This window comes from Petromyzon marinus, chromosome 35 (genome assembly GCF_048934315.1).
Source record: "Petromyzon marinus isolate PM22_M1 ecotype Great Lakes invasive population chromosome 35, UKy_Petmar_22M1.pri1.0, whole genome shotgun sequence".
Taxonomy (NCBI): domain Eukaryota; kingdom Metazoa; phylum Chordata; class Hyperoartia; order Petromyzontiformes; family Petromyzontidae; genus Petromyzon; species Petromyzon marinus.
In genome coordinates, this window is record NC_133701.1 from 1,263,765 (window position 1) to 1,288,157 (window position 24,393).

The 24,393-nt window shown below is 50.7% G+C and overlaps 1 protein-coding gene across 4 annotated transcripts in view; it reads right to left on the reverse strand.

Moving 5' to 3' along the window:
- Positions 1-2,305: 2,305 nt before the first annotated feature.
- LOC116948805 (phospholipid phosphatase 3-like) overlaps positions 2,306-24,393 on the reverse strand; it is a 47,073-nt gene continuing 24,985 nt past the window's right edge. For 3 of the 4 annotated variants that reach the window (XM_076071794.1, XM_032965916.2, XM_032965915.2), the window contains 5 exons: positions 19,641-19,795; positions 9,636-9,916; positions 8,319-8,376; positions 6,999-7,175; positions 2,306-5,498 (listed from right to left, as the gene is read on the reverse strand). In XM_076071794.1, coding sequence (XP_075927909.1) covers positions 5,283-5,498; positions 6,999-7,175; positions 8,319-8,376; positions 9,636-9,916; positions 19,641-19,795 — 887 coding nt within the window. In that variant the 3' untranslated portion in view covers positions 2,306-5,282. Of the gene's footprint in view, positions 5,499-6,998; positions 7,176-8,318; positions 8,377-9,635; positions 9,917-19,640; positions 19,796-22,426; positions 22,716-24,393 lie in introns of those variants that run through there. The other variant, XM_076071793.1, reaches the window with a different exon arrangement.

Consider the following 24,393-nt stretch of genomic DNA (forward strand, 5'->3'; position numbering starts at 1 on the left):
GAATGTCGTACATCATACACAAGACGAGACCTACGAATGCCAGTGTAGTTTTCCCCAACGTTAAATTACAGGCAATTAATTCGCAACATTGTATCGGTGTGTGATGGTTTGTGTGTTGTTTACTGCTGACCGCTAAATCCAACAATTGTGCCAATTATTTTGCGCAGTAAAACAACAAGCTTCTCAAAGATGTTCTTCTTTCAGGAGGTCCTGCCATTGGGATGTTTGGCCAAATTCCCCGAGTGAGGAAACCGGAGCAAGCAGACGAAGTCCACACACGCGTGAGGAGGCATCTCGCCAAACCTGGAGCATCCCCAAACCACCTCGCAGCCCTTCGCCTGCAACACCGGCCAGGCCATTGTGGCGACCCACCCAAGCACCAGCCAGGCCCGTTCCATCTCTGCTGAGCTCCAGAGACGAGACACACTTTGGTGGTCTCATCGCACGCGTCACGCTTGATGCTCTCTGGAGCTGGCAGGAAGAAATGGCGCTGTCGTGTAAAAGTCTATTTTTGAACGTGACTGTGGTTTGATTTAAAACGAATTATTTGGTGATACTGCCTTGCCAGTGGTGCACAAGAACAAATAATAATATATTTAAACTCACTTTAATCAATGGCATTACCTTACAAGAGAAAAAATATGTATAATAGGCAACATTTGGGGCAATGGCTTTTCATCTTACATAACATTCACCATATGCTGAGTTTGTTTGTTTGTGAAAGGAGGCGTCTATTCCTGAATTTTGTTTTCATCCACGAGACTCTTCCGCCGTGGTGACGACAGCATTCACGATGCCGTTTGTAGTGCCACTCCCAACAGGGGCAGGCACAAGTCACGCACAATCACAGGCCCTTGATTCCACGATGGAACGGTGTGTGATGTTGTATTACACCAGCCCTCTTATCTCTTCATTGGCTATCAGTCAAATTCCGAGTGGATTTTAAAATACTGCTATTGACCTAAGGCTTTAAAAGGGCTCACCCCACATTACTTGCAGGAACTAATACATGTATATATTCCATCAATGTTCTTAAGATATTTTGATCTCCAACTGCTCAGCACCCCCATGTCAAAGTTGCGCTCTTTCGGTGACCGGGCTTTTGTTGGCGTGGCACCCGAACTATGGAACGCCTCGCCACTTGAAATCAGGGCAATCGGAGTCAGCAGATAGATTCAAGTCTGCTTTGAAAACCCATCTCTTTAAAGTGGCCTTCCCTCTTCACTTTTTTCGGTTGCGCCTGGTTCTGTTTTTGTTTCCTGCTTTTCATGCAATGCGCATTGGGATCCTAGGATAGAATGCGCATCGTACATTTGAATTATGATGGTGACGAGTGGTCGACGAATCCACTGACACCAGCGACTCGCCACACATGAGGAGCCCATTAGTCAGAGAGATGACCCATGGCTTGAACCCAGCCTCTCAGGGGTGTTGGCTCAACACCATGACATGGGTCACGCTCCTCTGTGCTACTCAAGCCACCTCACTGGCAGCGCAGTTTAACATCGAGAGGCATTCGAGAGACAGCAGGATGCAGGGTCGAATGTCACTGGGGTCTGAATGTGTGTAGAACCTGTCTGCGATTAGTTCCATATTCACTCATCCTAGCCTATACAAATAGATTAATAAGATAGTGGTGTGGTGCTCAGGTTCCACATTATGAAGTTCGTTTGTCAGATTTTAATAAGCGCTTCTCAAATCTAGTCAGAATATTTGTTGTTCATTTCATGTGTAGTTTTTTGTTCTTTGACCCACGTTCGAATATATTTTGTGATTATAAATTAACATTACAATGATAAACAAGGACACTGTCTGTAAAATCAGCCATTTAGAGGCAAAGGTTATGAGACGTCTAATTCCGCTGGGCTGAAAAATAACCAGGAAATGGCACTAAAGCAAGTGGGATTGAAAACAAATCCGTGGACCTTCCACTTTTATCTTCTCACATGATTGGGGTTGCTCTACGTGCTCCAGTTCCCTTACACATTCAAAGCACACTTCCAAAATAATTAACTAAATATGCCACTGCAGAATAAATCTTGAGACATACCGCAGCTATCCTGGAAAATAAAAAAATAATCTGTTTAACATAAAATACACATTAATAAAAAAATGTATTGGTAATTATTCAAAGATTTTGACTGAATATGAGATGAACAACAAGGCAGGAGCACAGCGCGGCTTGATGTGTCTCTCGCTACTCCTAGGGGGGTCTTCATTAAGTCGATATTTACACCGGATTGTAAAAAGCATCGACATGGTCTTGTGTTACGACGCAGCTCACAACAGCACTCAAATACAGTGGTCGTGAAATCATTTACTTTATTTTCTTAAAGTAATTCCTAACATTCAAATTATTATTCTAAGTAGTAGCAAATGAATGAAGCAAACAGAACTGTACAAACGGAGACCGAATCGGTCTGGCAAAAACGCGACAAAAAAATAACCTATTCTTAAATTAAAGTCAAATCCCTGAATCGTGACAATTAATCCAATCGCTGGTGGGGTGAGCCAGTCATTGCGTGGCTGCTATCCGGCCGCTGACCTCCGATTGCGATCATCTGTGGGGATTGGTGGCTGCGACCCTAGGAGGTGGGGGATGGGGAGGTTGTTGGTGGGGAGGCTTCCACGTTGACGAAGGGCAGCCCGGTTCATTTTTTTTTGCAACAAGATAATCGTTTGTTGTTGTTGCTATTGCTTAAAATAGCAATTTAAATATGCATGCATGTCCACAACTGGGGATCAGGACCTTCCATATTGTTATATTAATAATGTGTGGTTCAATAAGACAGGGTACATATGCATGATTACGCGATCCCTGGCTAAACATAGAGTCTCTCCCTCCAGTAGAAATGTACATGCACTTGCAGAACAATAATTTAGGCAACAACAATCGCATATCAGAAAGGAGTTTGATCTCCAAGCGACTCGATGGTCAAATATTCCCACCACCATCTGGCATGAAACCGTCTCCAGGTCTGACGGAGGCCACGAGGAGAGAATATCTCAAATTCCCTGCTCAATTCTTCCAGGGCATTTTAATCGAAACACACATGGCTGGCACGTACGACCAGCCCAACAACCACTGCAAGTCTTGTTCAGCCCCAAATATTCCCAATTGTCATCATTGTACATCTGTTAGTAACGTATTTTATAGGTAAAAAATTGAAACATTAATTTTTCCACACTTTGTACTCCACACTATCACGAACCCTGTGTGTTTTTACCCAGGTCTCCACTGAAATCAAAAATACTTTGCCGTAAATTATTTCCACCACCACATAATTTTAGGCTGTTGGGAAGTCAAAGTTAAGGCAGACTTCTTTTAATAAGAGCACATTTGAAGTTGTTCCTGACATTCCAACGCCATCAGGACTTTGTATCAACCGTTGATTAGTCAGGCGGTGATCTCATGACTGTAGGCATTGTGATGAGAATCGTGATACAGGTACCAATGTGAGTTGCAAGTTGCCCCTAAACCCAGTTGCCCACAGCCACGTGACAAGGCCAGACAATCACAAAGCATTCATACCCACATTCCAGGACCAAAGGAGTTCAGATTAACACATTCCATAAACTACACTGCACAAAGGGAATGCAACAGCAGACGCATCCTTGCATACATTGCAGTCACATTCCACAACCACAAGCCAACCACACAACAACCACAGGGTGAACAAGAGGCATCCCCGCAACCGTACTCTCCATTAATACAATAGCAGGGCCATGGATGTCGGTCGGTGAATTGCTCCGGTTCAAGCACGAAGCCAAACGCACCACCACCCATCCTCTCCCGGTCCCACAGCCGCGTCAGCACAGACTAGAGGCCATCAACCTGCCCGATGGGAGCTCGGGAGAGCCCCTGGTGCCACCGCGTGCCCGTGCCAGGTGCTGGCACGTCACGGGGGGCTGGCCGGGTGCTCGTGACGCGAGGTGGGTGCCGAGTAACGTGGGTAGCAAGGGAATGAGAGTAGAGACAATTTTATTTACCTTTTTAAAATCGTGGGACTGAAGCAATAATACGCATGATTCGCTTATATACACATCGCGGCGGTCAAAACGTCTTGAAAATGAGATTGTAGGCTAATACAATGGTAATACAAGCCCATTAGGCTTAACTAGATGTTAACATTTTGACATGCCAATAACACTACATGATAGTACATAAATAGACGGTTAGTTACTAGAGTAGAATAAAAATGTAAAATGTTCGAGTCGGGGCATACTTTCGAATCACATTTTTAAAACGTTTGGACTGTGTCTGTGCACAGACACACAAAGCACACACGCACACACAGCGCTGTGGCCGTCTGTTCCACAGAAGTGGCTGCGAGCCCAACCAGTGGTTCCTCCTGGGACCCCGAGTAAAACTCACGGCCACTCCTCCGACATCAGCCACCTCCGCCGCGCTCCCACGCGAGAGGGGTCATTGCGCCTCCCGTGACCCCGTGGCCCCCCGCCCGCCCCTGCGTCCGACGGAGTGGACACGAGGCCCCACGACAGCTTCTCGCTCTACCGGTCGATGGGAGCGCTCGACCGCACGGCCCGCCTGGTGGAGCATCGTGCGGAACTACCTCGTGATTTAGGGACGGCACTTTACAGCTCCAGTGGTAAAAAAATGAGTGGCTTAAACAGCAAATATGGTGAGGATGAGGAGTAGCAATTATGACCATAGTGATGATCTTGTACTCAGGACGATGATGATGAACGTAAGGTGGTCCATAGTACAGTGCATATTACCGTACGATTATAATCATCGTATTGACGATGATCATGACAATGGTGAAAAGACTTTTAATGACAACCATGGTATGCCAGCTCTCCGCTGTGTTTTCGGGTCGTACCGCCATGTTGTTTGGCACGATGTCCGACGTTTGACTCCACGTGACGGCAGCTTCTTCAGAAACTAAAAACAAGACGCAGTGACCAAGACGAAGCTGATGAAACGGTGCAGACGATGGCGATTGAAATTTACGACGAATGCCCGAGGATCGTTTGCCCAAGGGACGGCGGCGACCGCGATGGCGACGAAGGAGGTAGCGACCGCGCCCACTCCGCGCTCGTCCGTGCATTCGCCGGTGCCAGTCCTGCGGGCAAATGTCACTGCGGCACGGATAGGCTGCGAGCAAGCTCCTCGCGCACCGGTGAAGTTTGCAGGGAGGCAGCGGCGAGCAAACCGGCCACCGTGGAAACGTAGAGGCAGAAAAAAGCTGTCGGACTCGGCCTGGGGGGGAAGAACCGTGCCCCCGTCGCGTGACCCCACAGCTGCTGCCCCCTCCCCCCTACTCTTCCTCCTCCTCCTCCTCCTCGAGGCGTGCGTTGGGAGCCGGTCGCCGACACACGCCGTAGCCAGGCCGCGATTCGGCCCCGAGGCCTGGGCCCAGGGGCGGAGCGGTGCGCGCCGATTCCTCGTCTTCCCTCACCACTTCATTGCTGGCATCGCTCCGCACCTTCCCCTGCTTCCAGCCATCCACAAAGAGGTCCGAGACGAGCAACGCCTGCCAAGCAAACACAAGCAGAGTCACACGCACGTCGCACAGCTCCCACTCAAGGGGTGCGTGCCGATTGGCCGGCAATGATTGAAATGTGTACAGTACTCATTGAATCGCTGGCCTTGTTTGAGATTGTCTCTGTGTGATCCACTAACCCCCCCCCCCCCTCCACCCCGCCTCTAAGTCGCCAGGGCTCTCTAACGGCGCGGCAGCCCTGCCCAGATGGTGACACAGAAAAGGAACTTAAATGTGCAGCGAGTTCAATGGTTGTCTGGTGGATCGTAACTGACTGCACAAAACTTCCCAACCGATTTAAAAACAAAGTGCTCAGCAAGTGGCTGCACTCGGCTCCGAGAGCCCAACGCGCACACACACACACACCCCATTTATCCAACTAGACAGCGCCGCCAGGTGGCCGCACGGGAGAGCTCCTCCGAAGGAGAGATTTTGTTGACTCCTCTAATTTCCCATCGTGTGTTCTCCCAGGCAGGCGTGTGCCCCGGTTGACTGCGGGGCAATTGTATTATTGTATTTGGAGGCCAGCGAAGTGAACATTGTATAATTGTTAGACGCACTGCATTCGGGAGGGCGCCGGCGTAACGCGCCTGCAATGCGGCACTCTGCACGCGAGCGCCGGTAGGGGGATCTCACATTGCATGCACGTGGGATGGCAATAGAGCAAGTGGATTAACTTACATCTGTACGGGGATCGAGCGATACTCCCCTCACACGTGCGTGGGTCATGTGTGGGCTTTCTCTGGGTACTCCGGTTTCCCAAGAAATATTTCTTTTTTTAACGTAGTGTGATACGATATGAAGTATGGCAGTAAGATATGGGGATATGCATGAATGATAGCACATTTGGGAAATACATCTCCAATTAAGTGTCTTTCCACAAGATGCGACTCTGCTCTTTTGACCTTTAACCTATCACATCATTTTGTTAATCGTGCTCATGAACAAACGCACCCAGAATGCACCCCATATTGTCATATCTGTGAAGCTAAGCAGGAAAATAATCCTGGATGGCGCTTGGGCGAGTGACCACCAGGCATGCCAGGTGGTCACAGGCGGCCACGCCGCGGCGCCGCGTGGTGCGGGGAGCAGAGGGCGGTGCGGCAAAACCGCTCGCTCGACCGCGATTCCATCCTCCAAATTATCGCCACGAGCCGCATGGTCGTGCGGAGAGGCCCTCTCGTCCAGTGGTGGTCACGAGCCCACTCTGTCTCAAACAGCCCTAGCAGGAGGCGTCACGCACCACCCCCGTCGCTTCGCCTCTACCCGTCGTCCGCCAGGCGGGTTTCTTAGCCGTGCAGGAGAACTCCGCTTGTTTTGTATCGGACGCCGAATCACATTGCCCCTCAAGAGCCGTGGGTGACCGCAAGACAGGCGATCCGCGTCTACCCACACGAGTGCCCGAGGCCCCCTGCCGTCATCCAGCAGCGGATCGACCAAAGGGGTGACGCGTGCGAACAGAGGCTCAAGGCGGTGCGGGGCGAGGCTCACGGTGGCGAAGGCGACGGCGGCTCCCTGCAGGAGACCCACGAGGACGTCGCTCCAGTGGTGCTTGTAGTCGGAGACGCGCGACAGCCCCACGTACACGGCCATGAGCACCAGCACGAACTCCACGAAGGGGCGCAGGATGCGGGCGCCGCGCCAGCGCAGGCGAGACTCGACGTAGAGCTGACGGCGCACGCGCGCACGGGGACGACGGACGGCGGTGAGACAAAGGCACGGGCGGGGGGTGAGAGAGGGGGGCGACGCGGGGGATAACTCGCCGAGACCGTCGGAGAGAACGACAACTGGCGATGAGACGCGGGGAGGACGACGCAGGGAGGGCAACAACATACGACGCGTGGGGAGAACACGGAGAGAACGGCTGTCGAACAAGGCACGGACAGAACAACACGTGGGGTGAGACACAAACGCACGCACGAGAATGGCGCAGAGGTCGTGGCGCACAGGTTCATACAGAGAGAAGAGCACACGGGGATGATACGTACCAATAATAACACAGAGGGTGGCAGAGAGATTGAGACGCGCGGGGATGACAGAGAATGGCGAAGAGAAGGCGACACGCATAGGATCGACTCGCAGGATTGGCTGTCACGAGGACGACAAAGTGTGAACGTTGTTATGCTTGGAATGCCATTCATGGGAATGTTGTTACACCGGGAATAACATTCTAAGTTTGCCACTCGGGCAACGTTCCGCAAAGAATGTGACATGGAACACATCATATGTGGAACGTCATACAGGATTACATAGTTTAGGACACTTTGTGGTCCCAAAATTATGAGCCCTGTGACAATACAACTGAGTGAGACACACGAAGAATACGGTGACCGGAGCAAGGCCGATGAGGTTTCAAAGAGAAGCCCTGAGATTATTGTTTTATTTCACGGGAATGTCTCCTTGAGCTCTCCTTCACAATCATCTGCTTCTTCACAGACACCTCCAACAAAGATAACTTCTGGAATGACTTCTGGAAGAGGAGTATTCTTTTGTAATCCTCCTTTCAGAGCAGTTTTGGAGAACTAACATAAAAAAACTACCCTGGTGCAGGAGCCCAACTTGTCTCTAGCTCAACTCCTGCCCAAGAATCCAAAGACTGATAATGTGGCACAAGGTCACGTGAGATGGGAGGGACACATCTGTTATACAGGACATCTGTGAAAAATAGCATCACAGCTCAAGCGCTTTGCCTCTGGATTCCTGGGCGTGTGGCCGTCAAGGTGTCTGCAGACGGAGTGCGTCAGTGGCCGCCACATGAACCCCGGAGCGAGGGTGCTCTGTGTGTGTGTGGGGTGAGGGGGGGATACTCACCGCCAGGTACATCAAGGTGTACATTGCGAACGAGGCATGGCCGGAGTAGAACGACTTCCTGCAAAGGGAAATAACTCGTGGTGAAGAGCGGAGCAGCATAGGTTCACCCCCCCGTGGTGAATCAATTAACTCTCGCGTTTGCATGGCAGCGCTTCGATTGAAGATTTGTATATGCTCACAATTCAATGCATGTATCGTGAGCTTATGAATCGATATTGACACCCCTAGGGAACAGCATCTCTCTTCACATTATATCTAATTCAACGTGTGTGGACGCACACACGCCACTAAGTGGCGGTGACATCACCACGGTGCCTGTGCGAGGCCAGGTGCACTTTGAGGTCACGTGAAGTGCCGAGGGTTTGCTGACAGGAAGTCACGGGACAGACCCAGCAGGTGCCATGGGTTGACCGACTGAGATGACTGGCAGATGCACCAACAGCTGTGCTCCCCACTACGCCACCTCGCTGCGTTTTAGCCGCCCGGCGCTCCGCTCGTTGTCATCAGCGTTGTTTCTCCACCCTGCCGGTCGTGTCAGAGGGCGACTGCCTCCAAACGCCCCATAGCACAGCGGCACCCGCAGGCACAATCGCACGCCCACAGGCCCACACATGCCACACACACAAACACGGTACACATAGCACACATACAGAGGCCCACACATGTCACACACACAAACACGGTACACACAGCACACATACACATGGTACACACCACACACACGCACTACACACACACGCCACACACACACGAAACACACCACACAAACACACCACACAAACACATGGTACACATACACGGTACACACACAGTGCACTCAGTACACAAATACGCCACACACACACACACGCCACACACACACACACGCCACACACACACGCCGCACACACACACGCCGCACACACACGCCGCACACACACACGCCGCACACACACACGACACACACACGCCGCACACACACACACGCCACACACACACACGCCGCACACACACACACACACGCCACACACACACACGACACACACACACGCCACACACACACACACGCCACACACATACACAGGCCACACACACGCCGCACACACACGCCACACACACACGCCACACACACACACGCCACACACACACGCCACACACACACACACACGCACACACACACGCCACACACACACACGCCACACACACACACGCCACACACACACGCCACACACACACACACACGCCACACACACACGCCACACACACACACACGCCACACACACACGCCACACACACGCACGTTCCACGAGCGCACCTCCGAGCGCGCCGAATCCTCACCGTGCGGCGATGACGTCGTCGGGGGCACCGGTGCACACCTTGTCGGTGATGTAGCCGGCCGAGCAGTTGAGCAGCGCGGGGTCGGGGCGGCACACGGCCAAGAAGTGCGGGCGCGGACGGCCGATGGCGAACTTGGCGACGTTGGTGAAGCTCTGGCTCACGGCCATGCCCAGCAGGAAGGGCCCCAGAGCGCGGTAGAGGGCCACCACGTACGGGCTGTGCACAAACGACGTCGGCCGGTGCTTGAGGTAGCGCACGGCCACGCACTCGCCCACGATCATCTGCGGTGGACGCAAACGCGACGGGAGGGAAGTTGGCGGGCGCGCAAAGAGGCGTGCAGAGGCGCGCGCTCGCGATGACACTGCCGCCGCATTGACGGCCAAGTTACATAATGCGCGAGTCTGCAATTGAACAAGAATGTAAATGCAAGGCTCATTGTGCGATCTAAACGCCGTCCACCGCCAGCGCGGGCTGCAGTGCCACGATCCACCGATCCCCTCCCCCTTCACAAAGCCTCGCCCCCCACTTCAATTTCACGTTTGCTGCCTACCATCTCACCATCACGTTCTTCTTCCCCTGCATCGCTCCTCTCACAGACTGCTCAATCAGTTTGCCCCCTAACCCTCCCTCTCTCCTCTGGCGTGAACTCGAGCAAGAGAGGCGTGCTCATCATGCGGTGCCGTAGAGAGCAAGGCTGGGGCGGGGAAGGCCGGGGTGAGGCGGCCGACCTATTGCGTCGCCGAACTTCTGTTAACGCAGCAAGCAACACGGCTCACGGCTCAAATACTGGCGAGGCGGCGCTGCATCGGTGTCATGGCACCTTGCCCCAGGTGCCAGAAAGTCTAGCGAGGCTCTGTACACACACACAGTCCCAGTGCACACACACACAGTCCCAGTGCACACACACACACAATCCCAGTGTACACACACACACAATCCCAGTGTACACACACACACAATCCCAGTGTACACACACACACACAGTCCCAGTGTACACACACACACACAGTCCCAGTGTACACACACACACACAGTCCCAGTGTACACACACACACACAGTCCCAGTGTACACACACACACAGTCCCAGTGTACACACACACACAGTCCCAGTGTACACACACACACACGCAGTCCCAGTGTACACACACACACAGTCCCAGTGTACACACACACACAGTCCCAGTGTACACACACACACACACAGTCCCAGTGTACACACACACACACAGTCCCAGTGTACACACACACACAGTCCCAGTGCACACACACACACAATCCCAGTGTACACACACACACAATCCCAGTGTACACACACACACAGTCCCAGTGTACACACACACACACACAGTCCCAGTGTGCACACACACACACAGTCCCAGTGTACACACACACACAGTCCCAGTGTACACACACACAGTCCCAGTGTACACACACACACACAGTCCCAGTGCACACACACACACAGTCACAGTGCACACACACAGTCCCAGTGTGCACACACACACAGTCACAGTGCACACACCCACACACAGTCCCAGTGTACACACACACACAGTCATAGTGCACACACACACAGTCCCAGTGCATACACACACACAGTCCCAATGTACACACACACACAGTCCCAGTGCACACACACACACAAAGTCCCAGTACACACACACACAGTCCCAGTACACACACACACAGTCCCAGTGCACACACACAACAACCGCCATTCGCCACTAAGTGGCGGTGATGTCACCACGACGCTTGTGTCAGGCCATGTGCACCTTGAGGCCACGTGAAGTGTCGAACGCCCACGGGCAGGAGGTCACGGGGCAGACCCAGGTGCCACGGGTCGACTGACTGAGATGACTGGCTGGTGCACCACCTGTGCCCCCTACTGTGCCAACCTGCTGTGCTTTAGCTACCCGGCGCTCAGCTCGTTTTTGTGAGCGTCGCTCCTCCGCCCTCCGATGTTGTTTAGGGCGACTGCCTCCAACTACCCAATAGCGTCCTTCACGAGCCTCCTCCACAGAGGCCGATCTTAACACCGCTGGTACCAGTCATCGGCAAGTCCACTCAGCTCCACGTCCTCCTGTACCACATCACTCCATCTCTTCTCTAGCCCGTGCCGCGCCCGTTTAGCCCCCTCGATCTGGCCGAACAAAAGCTTCTTTGGTTCTTTCGGTAAAGTCACGTAGAATGAGAATAAAATAATAAATTGATAAAATAAAATAACACAATAATATTCTCACGACGTTTCGGCCACAACACAAGCGGCCTTCATCAGGTGAAGGGGGCGAGACTGTCTGGTAGGACATCGAAATCGAACAAAAGCTGTTTCGGCATGCGGTGGCTGGGCATGCGGGCTACATGACCCAGCCAACGCAGCCTTGCCTGCCGGAGGAGCTCACCGATGGGACCTTGCCCAGATCTTTCAAGGATTTGTGAGCTCCTCACACAATCCAGCCTGATTAAACCCACAATGGATCGTAGGCAGGCCAGCCTAAATGTTTCCAACCGGCGAAGATGCCCCATTAAGAGGGTTCACGTTTCGCAAGCGTAGAGAAGGGAGGGAATGACCGTGACCGAGAAAACCTGAAGCTTCGTGCGGAGCGACAGACCAGGTAGCTTCCACACAGCGTTACGAATCCGATGAACAGATATTGCCGCTCGACTGATTCGGAGTGAGACCTCTGCTGTTAAACTGGAGCCAGTCATAAGCACACTGCCCAGGTATGGGAAACTCTCCACTCTCTCCACAACTATACACACAGCACCCCGCGCATATGCCCCCCTCCTTTATCAGCCCGCCCCTAGCAGTGTGGTGAAGTATGGTCAAAACATACTCTTTGGTTCTATTCGGTAAAGTCACGTAGGTAAAAAATAAAATAACAAAAATCACGACGTTTCGGCCACAACACAAGCGGCCTTCATCAGGTGAAGGGACGAGACTGTCTGGAGGACAGCGCTGGAGTGAAAAAAGCCACGCGCAGATCACGACCTTTAAGCTGTGTGAGAAGAAACAAAGCGCCTTGACAAAGGAATTAGCATATAATTTAGCATTGAAATGGCTCATTGAAATAGCTAAGTTAAAGTATACACATCCACAGAGGCACCCCTTGACAAAGGCATTAGCATAGAATTTAGCATTGAAATAGCTGAGTGATTAGCTTGTAACTGGTCACAGAAAGCTATGTTAAAGTCAGAGCATATACATTCACCGAGGCACCTAGTACAAATCAAACAGGAGAATTTTGCGAAACACAACCATGCTCAGACCGCGGACCTTTAAACTGTGTGCGAGCAAACAAGGTGTCCTGACAAAGAAATTAGCATAAAAAATAGCATTTGATTGGCTGATTTTAGAAAAGAGGTGGTGTACGTGCCGGTGGACTTGCCGTTTGGCGCTGGGGGGGGGGGGGGAGGGGGAGTTTACCTATTGATGGTGTGAAAAGGGAATTTATAAGAGCTGCGAAAGTTTGGGGTACCACTACTTGAAAAAAAATACTGTACCATTGAAATTAGTTTAATGTTTAGTTCGATTTAGAACATCTTTCCAATGGTTGCTTAATTTGAAACCATCTTCTCGGTTGAAATTGTGTCTGTGTTTGTAGATCTGAATTGCCTCGTGAACAAATCTCTGATAAAAACCCGTGGGTTTGCAAAGAACCTTGGTATCGGAGAAAATTATATCGTGATCACCCACAGCGTTGTAACAGTGATCAGCCACGACAGAAGAATTCGTTTTGCCGTGTTTCAAATCTGATTTGTGCTCGCGAATTCGGTCAGAGACATGTCGCTTTGTCTCCCCGATATAGCAATCACCGCAGGTACAACAGGAATGACATCCTTCACGGATGGGATCAGATCACGAATTTTGTGTACTGTATTGAACCGGACCTGGATCTTGTGTTTGTTTAGAATTTTGGAAATCTTTTTAGTAACGCCTGCTATATATGGTAGTGTGATGGTTTTGACCGGAGTATCAAGTGGTTGTTTCTGTATGGAGGGAGAAACAGCTTGGCGGATGGTACGGTCAGAGTAACCATTCCTTTTGAGGGCCAGGTGTACATGTTTTAATTCACTGGTCAAGTGGTGTTGGTCCGAAATGCAATGAGCCCTATGGTATAAAGTTTTGATGAGAGAATTATTTTGGGCTGGGTGGTGGTGGGAATCAGGTTTCAAGTAGGAATCTGTGTGGGTGGGTTTCCTGTAGACAGAATGCCCCAATGAGCCATCAGGTCTCCTCTCAAACAGAACATCTAAGAATGGTAGCTTGCCATCTTTCTCCACTTCCATGGTGATTTTGATGGCGGGATGTCTGGAATTGATGTGGTGTAGGAAAAGGTTCAGAGCTGGGAGGCCATGTGGCCAAATGACGAAAGTGTCATCCACATATCTCTTCCACAGGGAAGGTCTGAGGGTGGAAGTCTGGATGGCGTCTGATTCAAATTTCTCCATGAAAATATTGGCTATCACTGGTGATAAGGGGGATCCCATGGGGGTACCCTCATTTTGTTTGTAGAAGGAGCCATTCCAAGTAAAGTAGGTATTGTTGAGGCAGTGCCTAACCAGTGCAGGTGTGTCGGGGTCTAGTCCATGTTGGACCAAATTTTCAATTATTTCAATGGTATCAGGTACTGGGACGTTGGTGAACAAAGAGACCACATCGAAGCTGACAAGGATATCGTCAGGGGACAGTACAACGTATTTGACCATAGAGACCAATTGGGCTGAGTTAAGTACTGCTGAGGCGGTCTTGCCAGTGAAAGGCAGCAAGGTATCTGACAGAAAACGGGCTAGTCTATAGGTAGGGGAGTTGATCGTGGATACGATGGGTCAGAGTGGGGTGCCTTCTATATGAATCTTGGGAAGACCATAGAATCTAGGGGGTCTTGCAGCAGAAGGTTTTAGGGAGGGACGTTTAGTTGGGTCGATTAGGGAGGTCGAACTTGTGATGATCTTGTTGGTTTTTATCGCTAGGCTATTAGTAGGGTCATTTTTTTATTTTTGAGTAACTTCCATCGTTGAGCAGATTCTGGATTTAGTTGTTGTATGAATCTTTATCCATAATAACAGTAGCGTTGCCTTTATCGGCTGAGAGGATGACTATATCACTTGTTTTTTTTTAATTCGCGAGTTCAGAGCGTTCATTTTTGCTGATGTTACTAATGGGTTTCTTAGCATTCTTAAGAATAGTGGCTATTTCAGCTCTCGCAACGTCTACTTGGATGTGTCCTACGCCTTTGAGGGCTACATCGACCTGAGAGATGATACCCAAACTTTCGCAGCTCTTATAAATTCCCTTTTCACACCATCAATAGGTAAACTCCCCCTCCCCCCCCACCCCCAACGCCAAACGGCAAGTCCACCGGCACGTACACCACCTCTTTTCTAAAATCGGCCAATCAAATGCTAATTTTTATGCTAATTTCTTTGTCAGGACACCTTGTTTGCTCACACACAGTTTAAAGGTCCGCGGTCTGAGCGTGGTTGTGTTTCGCTAAATTCTCCTGTTTCATTTGTACTTGGTGCCTCGGTGAATGTATATGCTCTGACTTTAACATAACTATTTCTGTGACCAGTTACAAGCTAATCACTCAGCTATTTCAATGCTAAATTCTATGCTAATTCCTTTGTCAAGGGGTGCCTCTGCGGATGTGTATACTTTGACTTAGCTATTTCAATGAGCCATTTGAATGCTAAATTATATGCTAATTCCTTTGCCAAGGCGCTTTGTTTCTTCTCACACAGCTTAAAGTTCGTGATCTGAGCATGGCTTTTTTTCACTCCAGCGCTGTCCTCCAGACAGTCTCGTCCCTTCACCTGATGAAGGCCGCTTGTGTTGTGGCCGAAACGTCGTGATTTTTGTTATTTTATTTTTTTACCTACGTGACTTTACCCAATAGAACCATAGAGTATGGATCCTAGCAGTCACGAAAGCTTTAAATATAGTATGGTCAAAACAACCAGAACCCACGTGTGGGGGGAGGGAGGCGCCCGTGTAGATCGGCAGCAGCACACGCCGCACGTGGGAGGCGGTGTCCACTTTGTGTCAATGGCAAAGGGGAGGCGTGCACCAAGCCCGCGTGAGGAATTGGTTATTTGTCGAATTGTCAAAGTGGGGTGCAGTGCAAATTGATTCACGTGGACGCACGCGGCCACTAGAGGCGCCGCATTCCCGCAAATGGCAAAGGAGGGAGAGGTTTCCGAATTGAATCACGACCCTCAATCGTGAAAAAGAATCGGACTGCAAGGGGGGCACACGGTGGGGCAGCTGTCACGTTCCTAATGCGTGTGAAGCTCAATAAAGAAGATGAGCTCAGTAGCCTCTCGTACCTCAGGCAAACGTTGGGACCCGAGCGAGTGAGCGAGCCAGCCGGCCGCCTCCACGCTCCCCCGCACACTCCCCATCCCAACACCGCCCAGAGCTCGCGAGCCATCACCGGTTTTTACCAACGCTTCGGAAACAAACAATTGCGAGGTGTCACGGCTCACGGAGAGACCCCCATCACACCCGGCGGGTCGCGTCACGCGACGGACGGAGCGGAGGAAGCCCTCGCCACGAACACAGCCGCCCAGCTCACGCTCGACTTGAAGATAACCGACTTTGATCAGGGAGGTGATGCGTGCGTGCGTGCGTGCGGCGCAGAGAAAGGCCACTCAACCAGTTGTGCACATCTGCACCGAGAAGTGTCGTTGTTTAACCAGGTAGACTCGTGATCTCTTTCACAAGGGGGTGCCCCCACATTGGGAGTTACCACTCTGTATGGGTGTGTCACTTGGAAACTCTCTCTGGCCTTCCACTTTGTGGGGAAGTCACCATTGCTTGTCCTATGAATTGATTCTCCCCCCCCCCCCCATAGGAATGTGGAATTTCACCAACTGGCTCAGCTCTGCTCACCGGAGATGAGAGCAGGACACAGCTTGGACTTTGGGCCACTTACGTGAAGGGATACGTTAACTTTTCACAATGAAGGATAATTTTCACATTTGATATTTTGTCAGTACTCGAAGCACACAATGATATACCCTTGAAGAGAACATGGTATTTAATTTTAGCCTCATGGCACATGGAGTGCTTTGGTAACCTCACACTGAAATGACCGTGTGGATATAGAAATAGAATAGTCAGCTACAGTGCACCAAACCCAGTGTTCACCCATGCGTACATTTTCCTGATTCAATAAACTTGCACGATTTGGGGTTGCAATGCCATTCGAGAACCTAATTTTATTTTAACAGGTGTCACATGACCAAATTACGTATAAACATTAATTATAGTTTCCTGCACACGTGCAACTTGATGTATATATCGCGTATTTTAACAGGTGTCACATGACCAAATTACGTATAAACATTAATTATAGTTTCCTGCATACGTGCAACTTGATGTATATATCGCGAGCATAAGAATCAAAGTCAATTGATGAACGGTTGCATCATGACATGCCTTATCAAGAGCACCAGCAGAACCTTCACCGTGTCAATGTGTTTGTTGGTTGCACAAGTTATTTACATTCTTTGTGGGGATAAATATTTATTTCTCGTCTTTATTGATTTCACGATTGCACCGTGACGTACTTTACATCCTGGGTGTCCCTTGCAATGCATACTTCTGTCTGCAATGGGGACTTCTCCACGTTAGAAATATCATATTATTTGGGTGTTTCGGTAAAGCCACGTAGATAGAAAGATAATTGTAAAAAAATCATGACGTTTCGATCACAACACAAGCAATCGTCATCAGGTGAAATTAAAAAAAGAAATTATATCTACGTGGCTTCCCCGATAGACCCATAGAATCTGAATTCCTGCAGTCACGAAAGCTTTAAGTCAAGTTATAAATATCGTTAAGGTATGTATTTACCACGACCATTATCACTGCCACCACGGTCACATTAACATCACGCCTCTCATACAGATGGCACCAATCGCTGTGACGTCGCAGTCCGCAAAGGTCATCTCTTGCGAGCGAGCGCCGAGACCCCAAGCGTTGTTTGTCAACACGTTTTTGATCGTGTTCAGGGAAGACAACATACCGAGGCTGTGAGTCCAGGACCATCTGACATGTCAACGCGTTTTTGACCGTGTTCAGGGAAGACAACATACCGAGGCTGTGAGTCCAGGACCATCCGACGCGAGTGTCAAGATTAATTCATACGAACATGTACTTAAGTTTTACGGTCAAGCGCTTCACTATCACACTCTAGTGACGCCACCGCCATAAAAGTTCATGTTTGATGCACCGTCAATGCAGTGTCACCACTACAGGCCTTTAAACCACAAACGTGATTTATTATTAAAAGGTTAGTTTTCAAACAAACTAAGTTTTACTGTCGCGTTAGGCAGAGGTGTGTGTGAGTGTGTATATGCACATACACACACAGTATGAGAGCTCAATCTTGATTTGAAGCTTTCGTGACTGCAGGAATCCATACTCTCCTGGTTCTTTCGGTAAAGTCACCACGTAGTAGGTAGAAGAAAAGATAATAAAAGAACACGACGTTTCGGTCGCAACACAAGCGTCCATCATCAGGTGCGAAAGAATGATCTGCTGTTGTGGCTTTATATAGGCACGGGAGGGGGGGGGGGATTTGTAGAGTCGTGGCTGCAGGAGTTCGGGGGGGGGGGGGGGGGGTATGTGGCGTGTATGGACGGGTGGGGGCTGGAGAAATTAGCATGTCAATGTGATTTTAATCTTGAGTCTCGAATTACTCTTTGGTTCTTTCAGCAAAGTCACGTGACTTTGCCGAAAGAAACAAAGAGCAATTCCTGCAGTCACGAAAGCTTCAAATAAAGTTTAGTCGTGAATTATTAAACGCGTATTTTTTAGAAAACGTCGTGTTCTTTTATTATTTTTTCTATCTACATGACTGTACCGAACGAACCGGAGACTATGAGAGCTGTTTATTTTTAGATGGAGAGTGAGGTGAGGTGAGGGAGTTAAAGGCTCTAACATCCAGCAGGACAATGCTACTCAGCAGTCTGCGGGGTCTTTGTGCGTGCGTGCACGTGGCCATGTGTACATGTGTGCACTGTTCAATAATCCTAGCAGCCATAAATAACATGACGGGGAAATTGTATCTGAACCCGCCTAGAGCCTCACCTGGGTCAAATCCGCCTGAAATGGGGACTTGGTACAATGTGTAAACATCACCACTGGGGAGACAATGGCACCTGGATATGTCTGGCCACATCATCCCCATGTCTGTTGTGGGAAGCTTTGAAGGCGCTCGCTAACGGCAGCAAGTGTGTAACACTAAACACCAAGTCTCTCGTGCGCGTGTCTCTGTGTGCGTGTCTCTGTGAGTGTGTCTCTGTGTGCGTGTCTCTGTGTGCGTGTCTCTGTGCGCGCATGTCTGTGTCTGTGCGCGTGCCTCTGTGTGCGCGTGCCTCTGTGTGCGCGTGCCTCTGTGCGCGTGTCTCTGTGCGCGCGTGTCTGTGCGCGTGCCTCTGAGTGCGCGTGTCTGTGTGCGTGCGTGTCTGTGCACGTGCCTGTGTGCGCGCGTCTGTGTGCGCGGGCCTCTGTGTGCGCGTGTCTCTGTGCATCTGCTGTGTTTTGCAGCCCACAAGCCCAGCCACAACATGCCGAGGCAGCTCCCGTTCTGCCAGAAAGACGGGGCTCAGCGATGGTGCGAAGAACGCCTTTGGTGGAGAAGGTTCATGAAAAAACTTTACACGGCTACCAACAGCAGCCAAGAGCCCAGGACAGGTTCAGATATCATTCGGCATTCACGTTGGCCACGGGCAGAACTCTATTTCAGTTCTCCGGGGTCACAGCGCCCGTGCACGACCCGCTGCGCCACCGCTCCCTCGCTCGACTTGCGTAATGCGTCCCATTCTCATCTGCTATACCAGCGTGATCCTACGTGTTTATAGGCCTTTGAACCGGCAATCAGAAACTGTCTCCAAAAATAGCACCGTGATGCATGGCGACCGTTGTTGACGTTGCTTGTTGTTGTGGTTGTGTGCGAGTTAACGTGGACGGCCGGTATCTGGGCGACAGAACTCACCGAGGCCATCGGCAGGATGATGCCCACAGCGTAGAGCACTTGGTGCGTGATGGTGCTCCCTTTTAAGGGGTACTGGATGCTCTCGTCGTCGCAGTAGAACCCCCGGTGGAACGGAGAGACGTATGGCTGGTTGAGGATGATCACAGGCAGCCAGGCTGGGAGGGGTGGGGAAGACGCACACAAATAGAAAAATAGATAAATGTGATATCGTCAAATCAAGGCGTCCGATTACTAAGGTTTGCCTGTGGCAGCTTTCTAGCATCTAATCTCAGGAATGAGGCTTCAGGAAGTGGACAGAGCCAGATTTAGAGGGAGAGAAATGGGAGAGAATGAGATATGGCGGGTAGGGGGAGAGCGGGGAGGGAAGGTGTGTACGGGAGTGGATTCCTGCTGGTAAAGATGGGCACGATGAGAATTGAGAGCCGGGCACACGCCGTCACAAACTCGGCGAGATCTCGGCGTTGTCGTGTCACCCGCATGAGACTACTCGCACTTCCACACGTCCACACACTCTAATCAGATGCCACGCATTCTAATATGCACACAAATACAAAGATCCCCCGTATAGCCTCAAAAGACTGTTGGGGAAAGTGTCGTTAGCGAGGACCTATGGAGGCCGGCACGGCACACGTGTGGGTGGGTGGCCAGCGTCACGCCCGGCCGCCTTTGTCTCCCCAGTGGTGATGTTTACACACTGCACCAGGTACTCATTTGAGGCTGAGTCGACATAGGGGAGGCCCAGGACCGGTTTAGATAATTGTCACCGGTGTTGGCCACGAGCTGGAATTGAACCCGGGTCACTGGGTTCGTAGTGACGAGGGTGTGACTTCAAATCCTGGCCGTTATTCCTCCAGTCAATAAAACGATCACCTCCAGCATCACGTACATCACTGTTGTTACCGTGTAGCGCCTGAACACGCCTTTGCATGTCGACTGCCCCACAGTGCACAATGCCAAGTTTGTAGCGTGTAGTCAACAGCTGGTACCAGAGACCAACCTGTTGACTGCGCATCAGGTGAAGGATCTGGCAGTGCTCCTGGACATCGGTGAAAGAGTGCTTCATAGCTCATCGGATTCCTCCAGTCTAAAATAAAGATTCTGATTCTGACTAAGGAGGCAATGGCAAGGCGTTGGGACATCGCCAGTGCTGGCTGTGATGGCCTTCTGGTTTTTTATTAGTGTGTGACATACAAAAATCATCAACCTCAATATATATAGCATATAAAATGCAACTGCATCTCAAGGATGTTTGACACAGGGAGAGACACAGGGAGAGACACAGGGAGAGACACAGGGAGAGACACAGCAGGGCCACCAAGGAACCACGAGTGGAGGCCGGGCGGCTGCGACGGCTCCAGCAGCTCTATCCCCGGCATCACGGCCTCCGCAGAGCGGCGTCGGGCAGTTCGTAACGCCGCAGGCAAAGCGTGCGCTTCGCCCTAACAGGGGCGCGTCAGTGCGCCATACCCTGCTATTATATGGGTGCCACGGTGGCGAGATGTTAAGTCCCTTGCCTGGTATGCAGGAGGCCGTGAGTTCGATCCCGACCCTGACGCCTGATGTATATTTGGAGTGGGCAAGTAGTCCCCGTGGTCGCGTGGATGTTACTCTAGGTCCTCCGGTTTTTCCTTCCATATTGAGAATAAACATCACGTGTTCAGAGTATTTGGCCAATATAAATTTCCATGTGATAAGCCACTTCATTGAGCTAATTTGTCACTTCTGGAAAAAGAGCTATATACCTTAGTGAGCCTTACGTGGTAAAATAAAATAAAAATTCGTTTGCAATTTACTATTCACCGATAAAAGGAGAGTGTAACACACGGATGAATGAGTAACGTGTACAACAAATAAGAGGTAAAATATTGATCGATTCATCAGCTCAAGTCGATTGTTACGCTCAGAGCGCATGCTTCAAATCGAATCGAGGCAATTCGTCGATTCGGAATCAGAGTTAATTATTAGAGGCTTAACATAGAGCATGTGTCATGAGGATCCATATATGAGATGACCTTCCGATCGACCAGAAACTAAATAAACGAATGGCAGTGGGCGGGCGCTGGTATTGGTGAAGATGGATCGCACTGCAGTGGGCCAGGGTGGAGTCGAGGCTGCAGGCGAGGATTGTGCTGGGTCATGAGCACCGTGCTCCCGAAAAATAGCCGCCACCTCCATCCACACCCGCCACGTTGCCCACTTAGCTGTTGTCGTACATAACACGCCCCCTGGCCTTGTAGAATACGAACTCTTTATTCTTGACGGTCGTGGAGGGAGAGAGCAGAGGATGGTGGGGGTTGTATGGAGGCAGGGAAGGCATGGGTAGAGAGAGCACGGGGTGTGGCTGAGTCATGTTCCCAGGAGGGAAAGGAGAGAAGCTGCAGGCGACATTAAGGGTTGTTCGTGAGTCATGCGTGCTTCGTATTATGGCAGGGAAGCGTGCCATCACGTGGTAGAATTCTGCAAGAAGTTGGCGCCACGACAAAGCACGCAGCAATCAGCACGCGGGAACCCACGTGGCCACCGTCATCGAGAAGTGAATTGAAGGAACGCGCCTCAAACACACGGACACGCACGCACACGCCAAGCTGTTGTCGCACTTGTTCTCATGGAACATCGGCTTGTAGGGGCAGGCGCTGATCACGAGCGCAGCACACAACGGGAAGGCATGATTAGTGCTGTCCGGCCGCCTTTGTCTCTCCAGCACTGTGTCCACACACCGCACCGTGTAGGTTGAATAAGGATTGTCAACCTTGCGGAGGACCGGGGCAGCCTGATGTACCACTTACCCCACTGTGAATAGCTGAGAATGCAATCCATCTCGCCATCACTGCACTGAAATAAAGACCACAAGCCACTGCCATTCACACACACACGCGCACAAAGTTCACCCATATAGCCTCTTTAGACTGTCAATTGCTGTTAGCATTCACCTATCAAGGCCGACACAGCACACAAGGGGATGAGATGTGGCTCGTATCACACCAAGCCGCTTTTGTCTCCCCATTGCCAATATTTACACACCACAACAGGCACAGTACAGTACTCATTAAAAACTGACTCGACATAGGGGAGGCAGAGAACCGGTTCAGATAATCGCCACTGCTCCTACGCTCAGAGCGCAACAAACCTGGTGATCAAACCCAGATCACCAGGTTTGTTGCGCAATGTGATCATAATTATGCCAAGCTTCACCCACAAAGACAGAGGTCCCCCGTTTAGCCTTAATAGACTTTTGGGGCAAGTGCTGTTAGCGAGCGCCGATGAGGGAATGGGTGGCCAGCACCACACCCGGCCACTTTCGTCTCCCTAGTGACGATGTTTACACACCCGACCAGATACTTACTTGAGGCCGAGTCGACCTCGGGGAGGCCCATGACTGGTTCAAATATTCTTCACTGTTATTGGTCATGAGCGGGAATCTCACTCGGGTCGCTGGGTTCATAGCCAAGTGCACTAACCAATGCGCTACCGCTCTCCATGCATATATGCAGAAACAGGCACGTGGCACACACGTGGCCCAAAATTACCAGTTCTAGAATGGGCTGAATGTTTTTTTGCACAACAATTAGCAACCGGAATTGGCACCACCGAACTTTCTGCATTGAGCAACCACTTCACTCGCATCTTATCTCTTGCATTGTACAACTACAGCAGAGAGATACATCATCTACAGCATCGTCTAGATCATCTACACCATCTACATCTCTACATCGTCTACAGCATCTACATCGTCTAAATCATCTACAGCATCGTCTACAGCAGAGAGATACATTACAGAGAGACACATCACAGAGAGATACATCACAGAGAGACACATCGCAGAGAGACACATCACAGAGAGACACATCGCAGAGAGACACATCGCAGAGGGATATATCGTCGGGGAACAGCCCTGGTTCGAGACTCCGCGGGACATCCCCAGGGAGCATATTCATGAACTTTCATTAGCTGCTTTGCTGGTTCAGCTTCACACCTAAAAGCTGTGCATACCGTAATCGTGTTTAAACTCTGCACAATGTTAAAACATTAAAGATGCTGTGCAGGAATCTCTCTGGCTGGGCTGACATTAACGTATCACGAACATCGGGAAGTATGATAATCCAGAGGGAGTCAAGTGGGCACCTGAAACGCAGGCCCTCGGTGGGCCTGGCTCGGTGTGGAGACTCAGGCCCCCGACACACCGAAACATTGCTTTCGAGTGCTCCACTGCATTCTGTGGAAGAACGTTGTACGAGGTAACAGGGGGGTTGCGCTCTGTGACGAAACATTTCCATCTGTTATGAAATGCGGTGAGAATGCCTCAGCGATGCGGCACGCCAAACCCTGATCGTTGTCACGCGCGCTTCTGAATTCAAACTGCCCTTGGCCAGACAGCAAGGCAGCCAGTGTGCCACTGCGTGCCACTGCGTGCCACTGTGTGCCACTGACCTGATGCCAGTACTCATGACTGGATACCAGGTATGTCTCTGACCCGACGCCAGCATTATTGGTATGACACCAGGTGTCACAAAGATCTGACAATATGAACGCTGACGTGACACCAGGTGTCACGTCAACGGCGGCAATTGTGACACTGCCCTGAAGCGAGGTGTGGCAGTGACCTAATGTGAGTACGACCCGATTACTGACCTTTAATCGCAGACAAATACTCAAAACGTATGTTTCTAAATGTGGAGGGGAAAACCGGAGGCCCCGGAGAAAAATTCACGCAACCACGGGGAGAGAGACGCGCAAACCCTAAACATACAGGCAT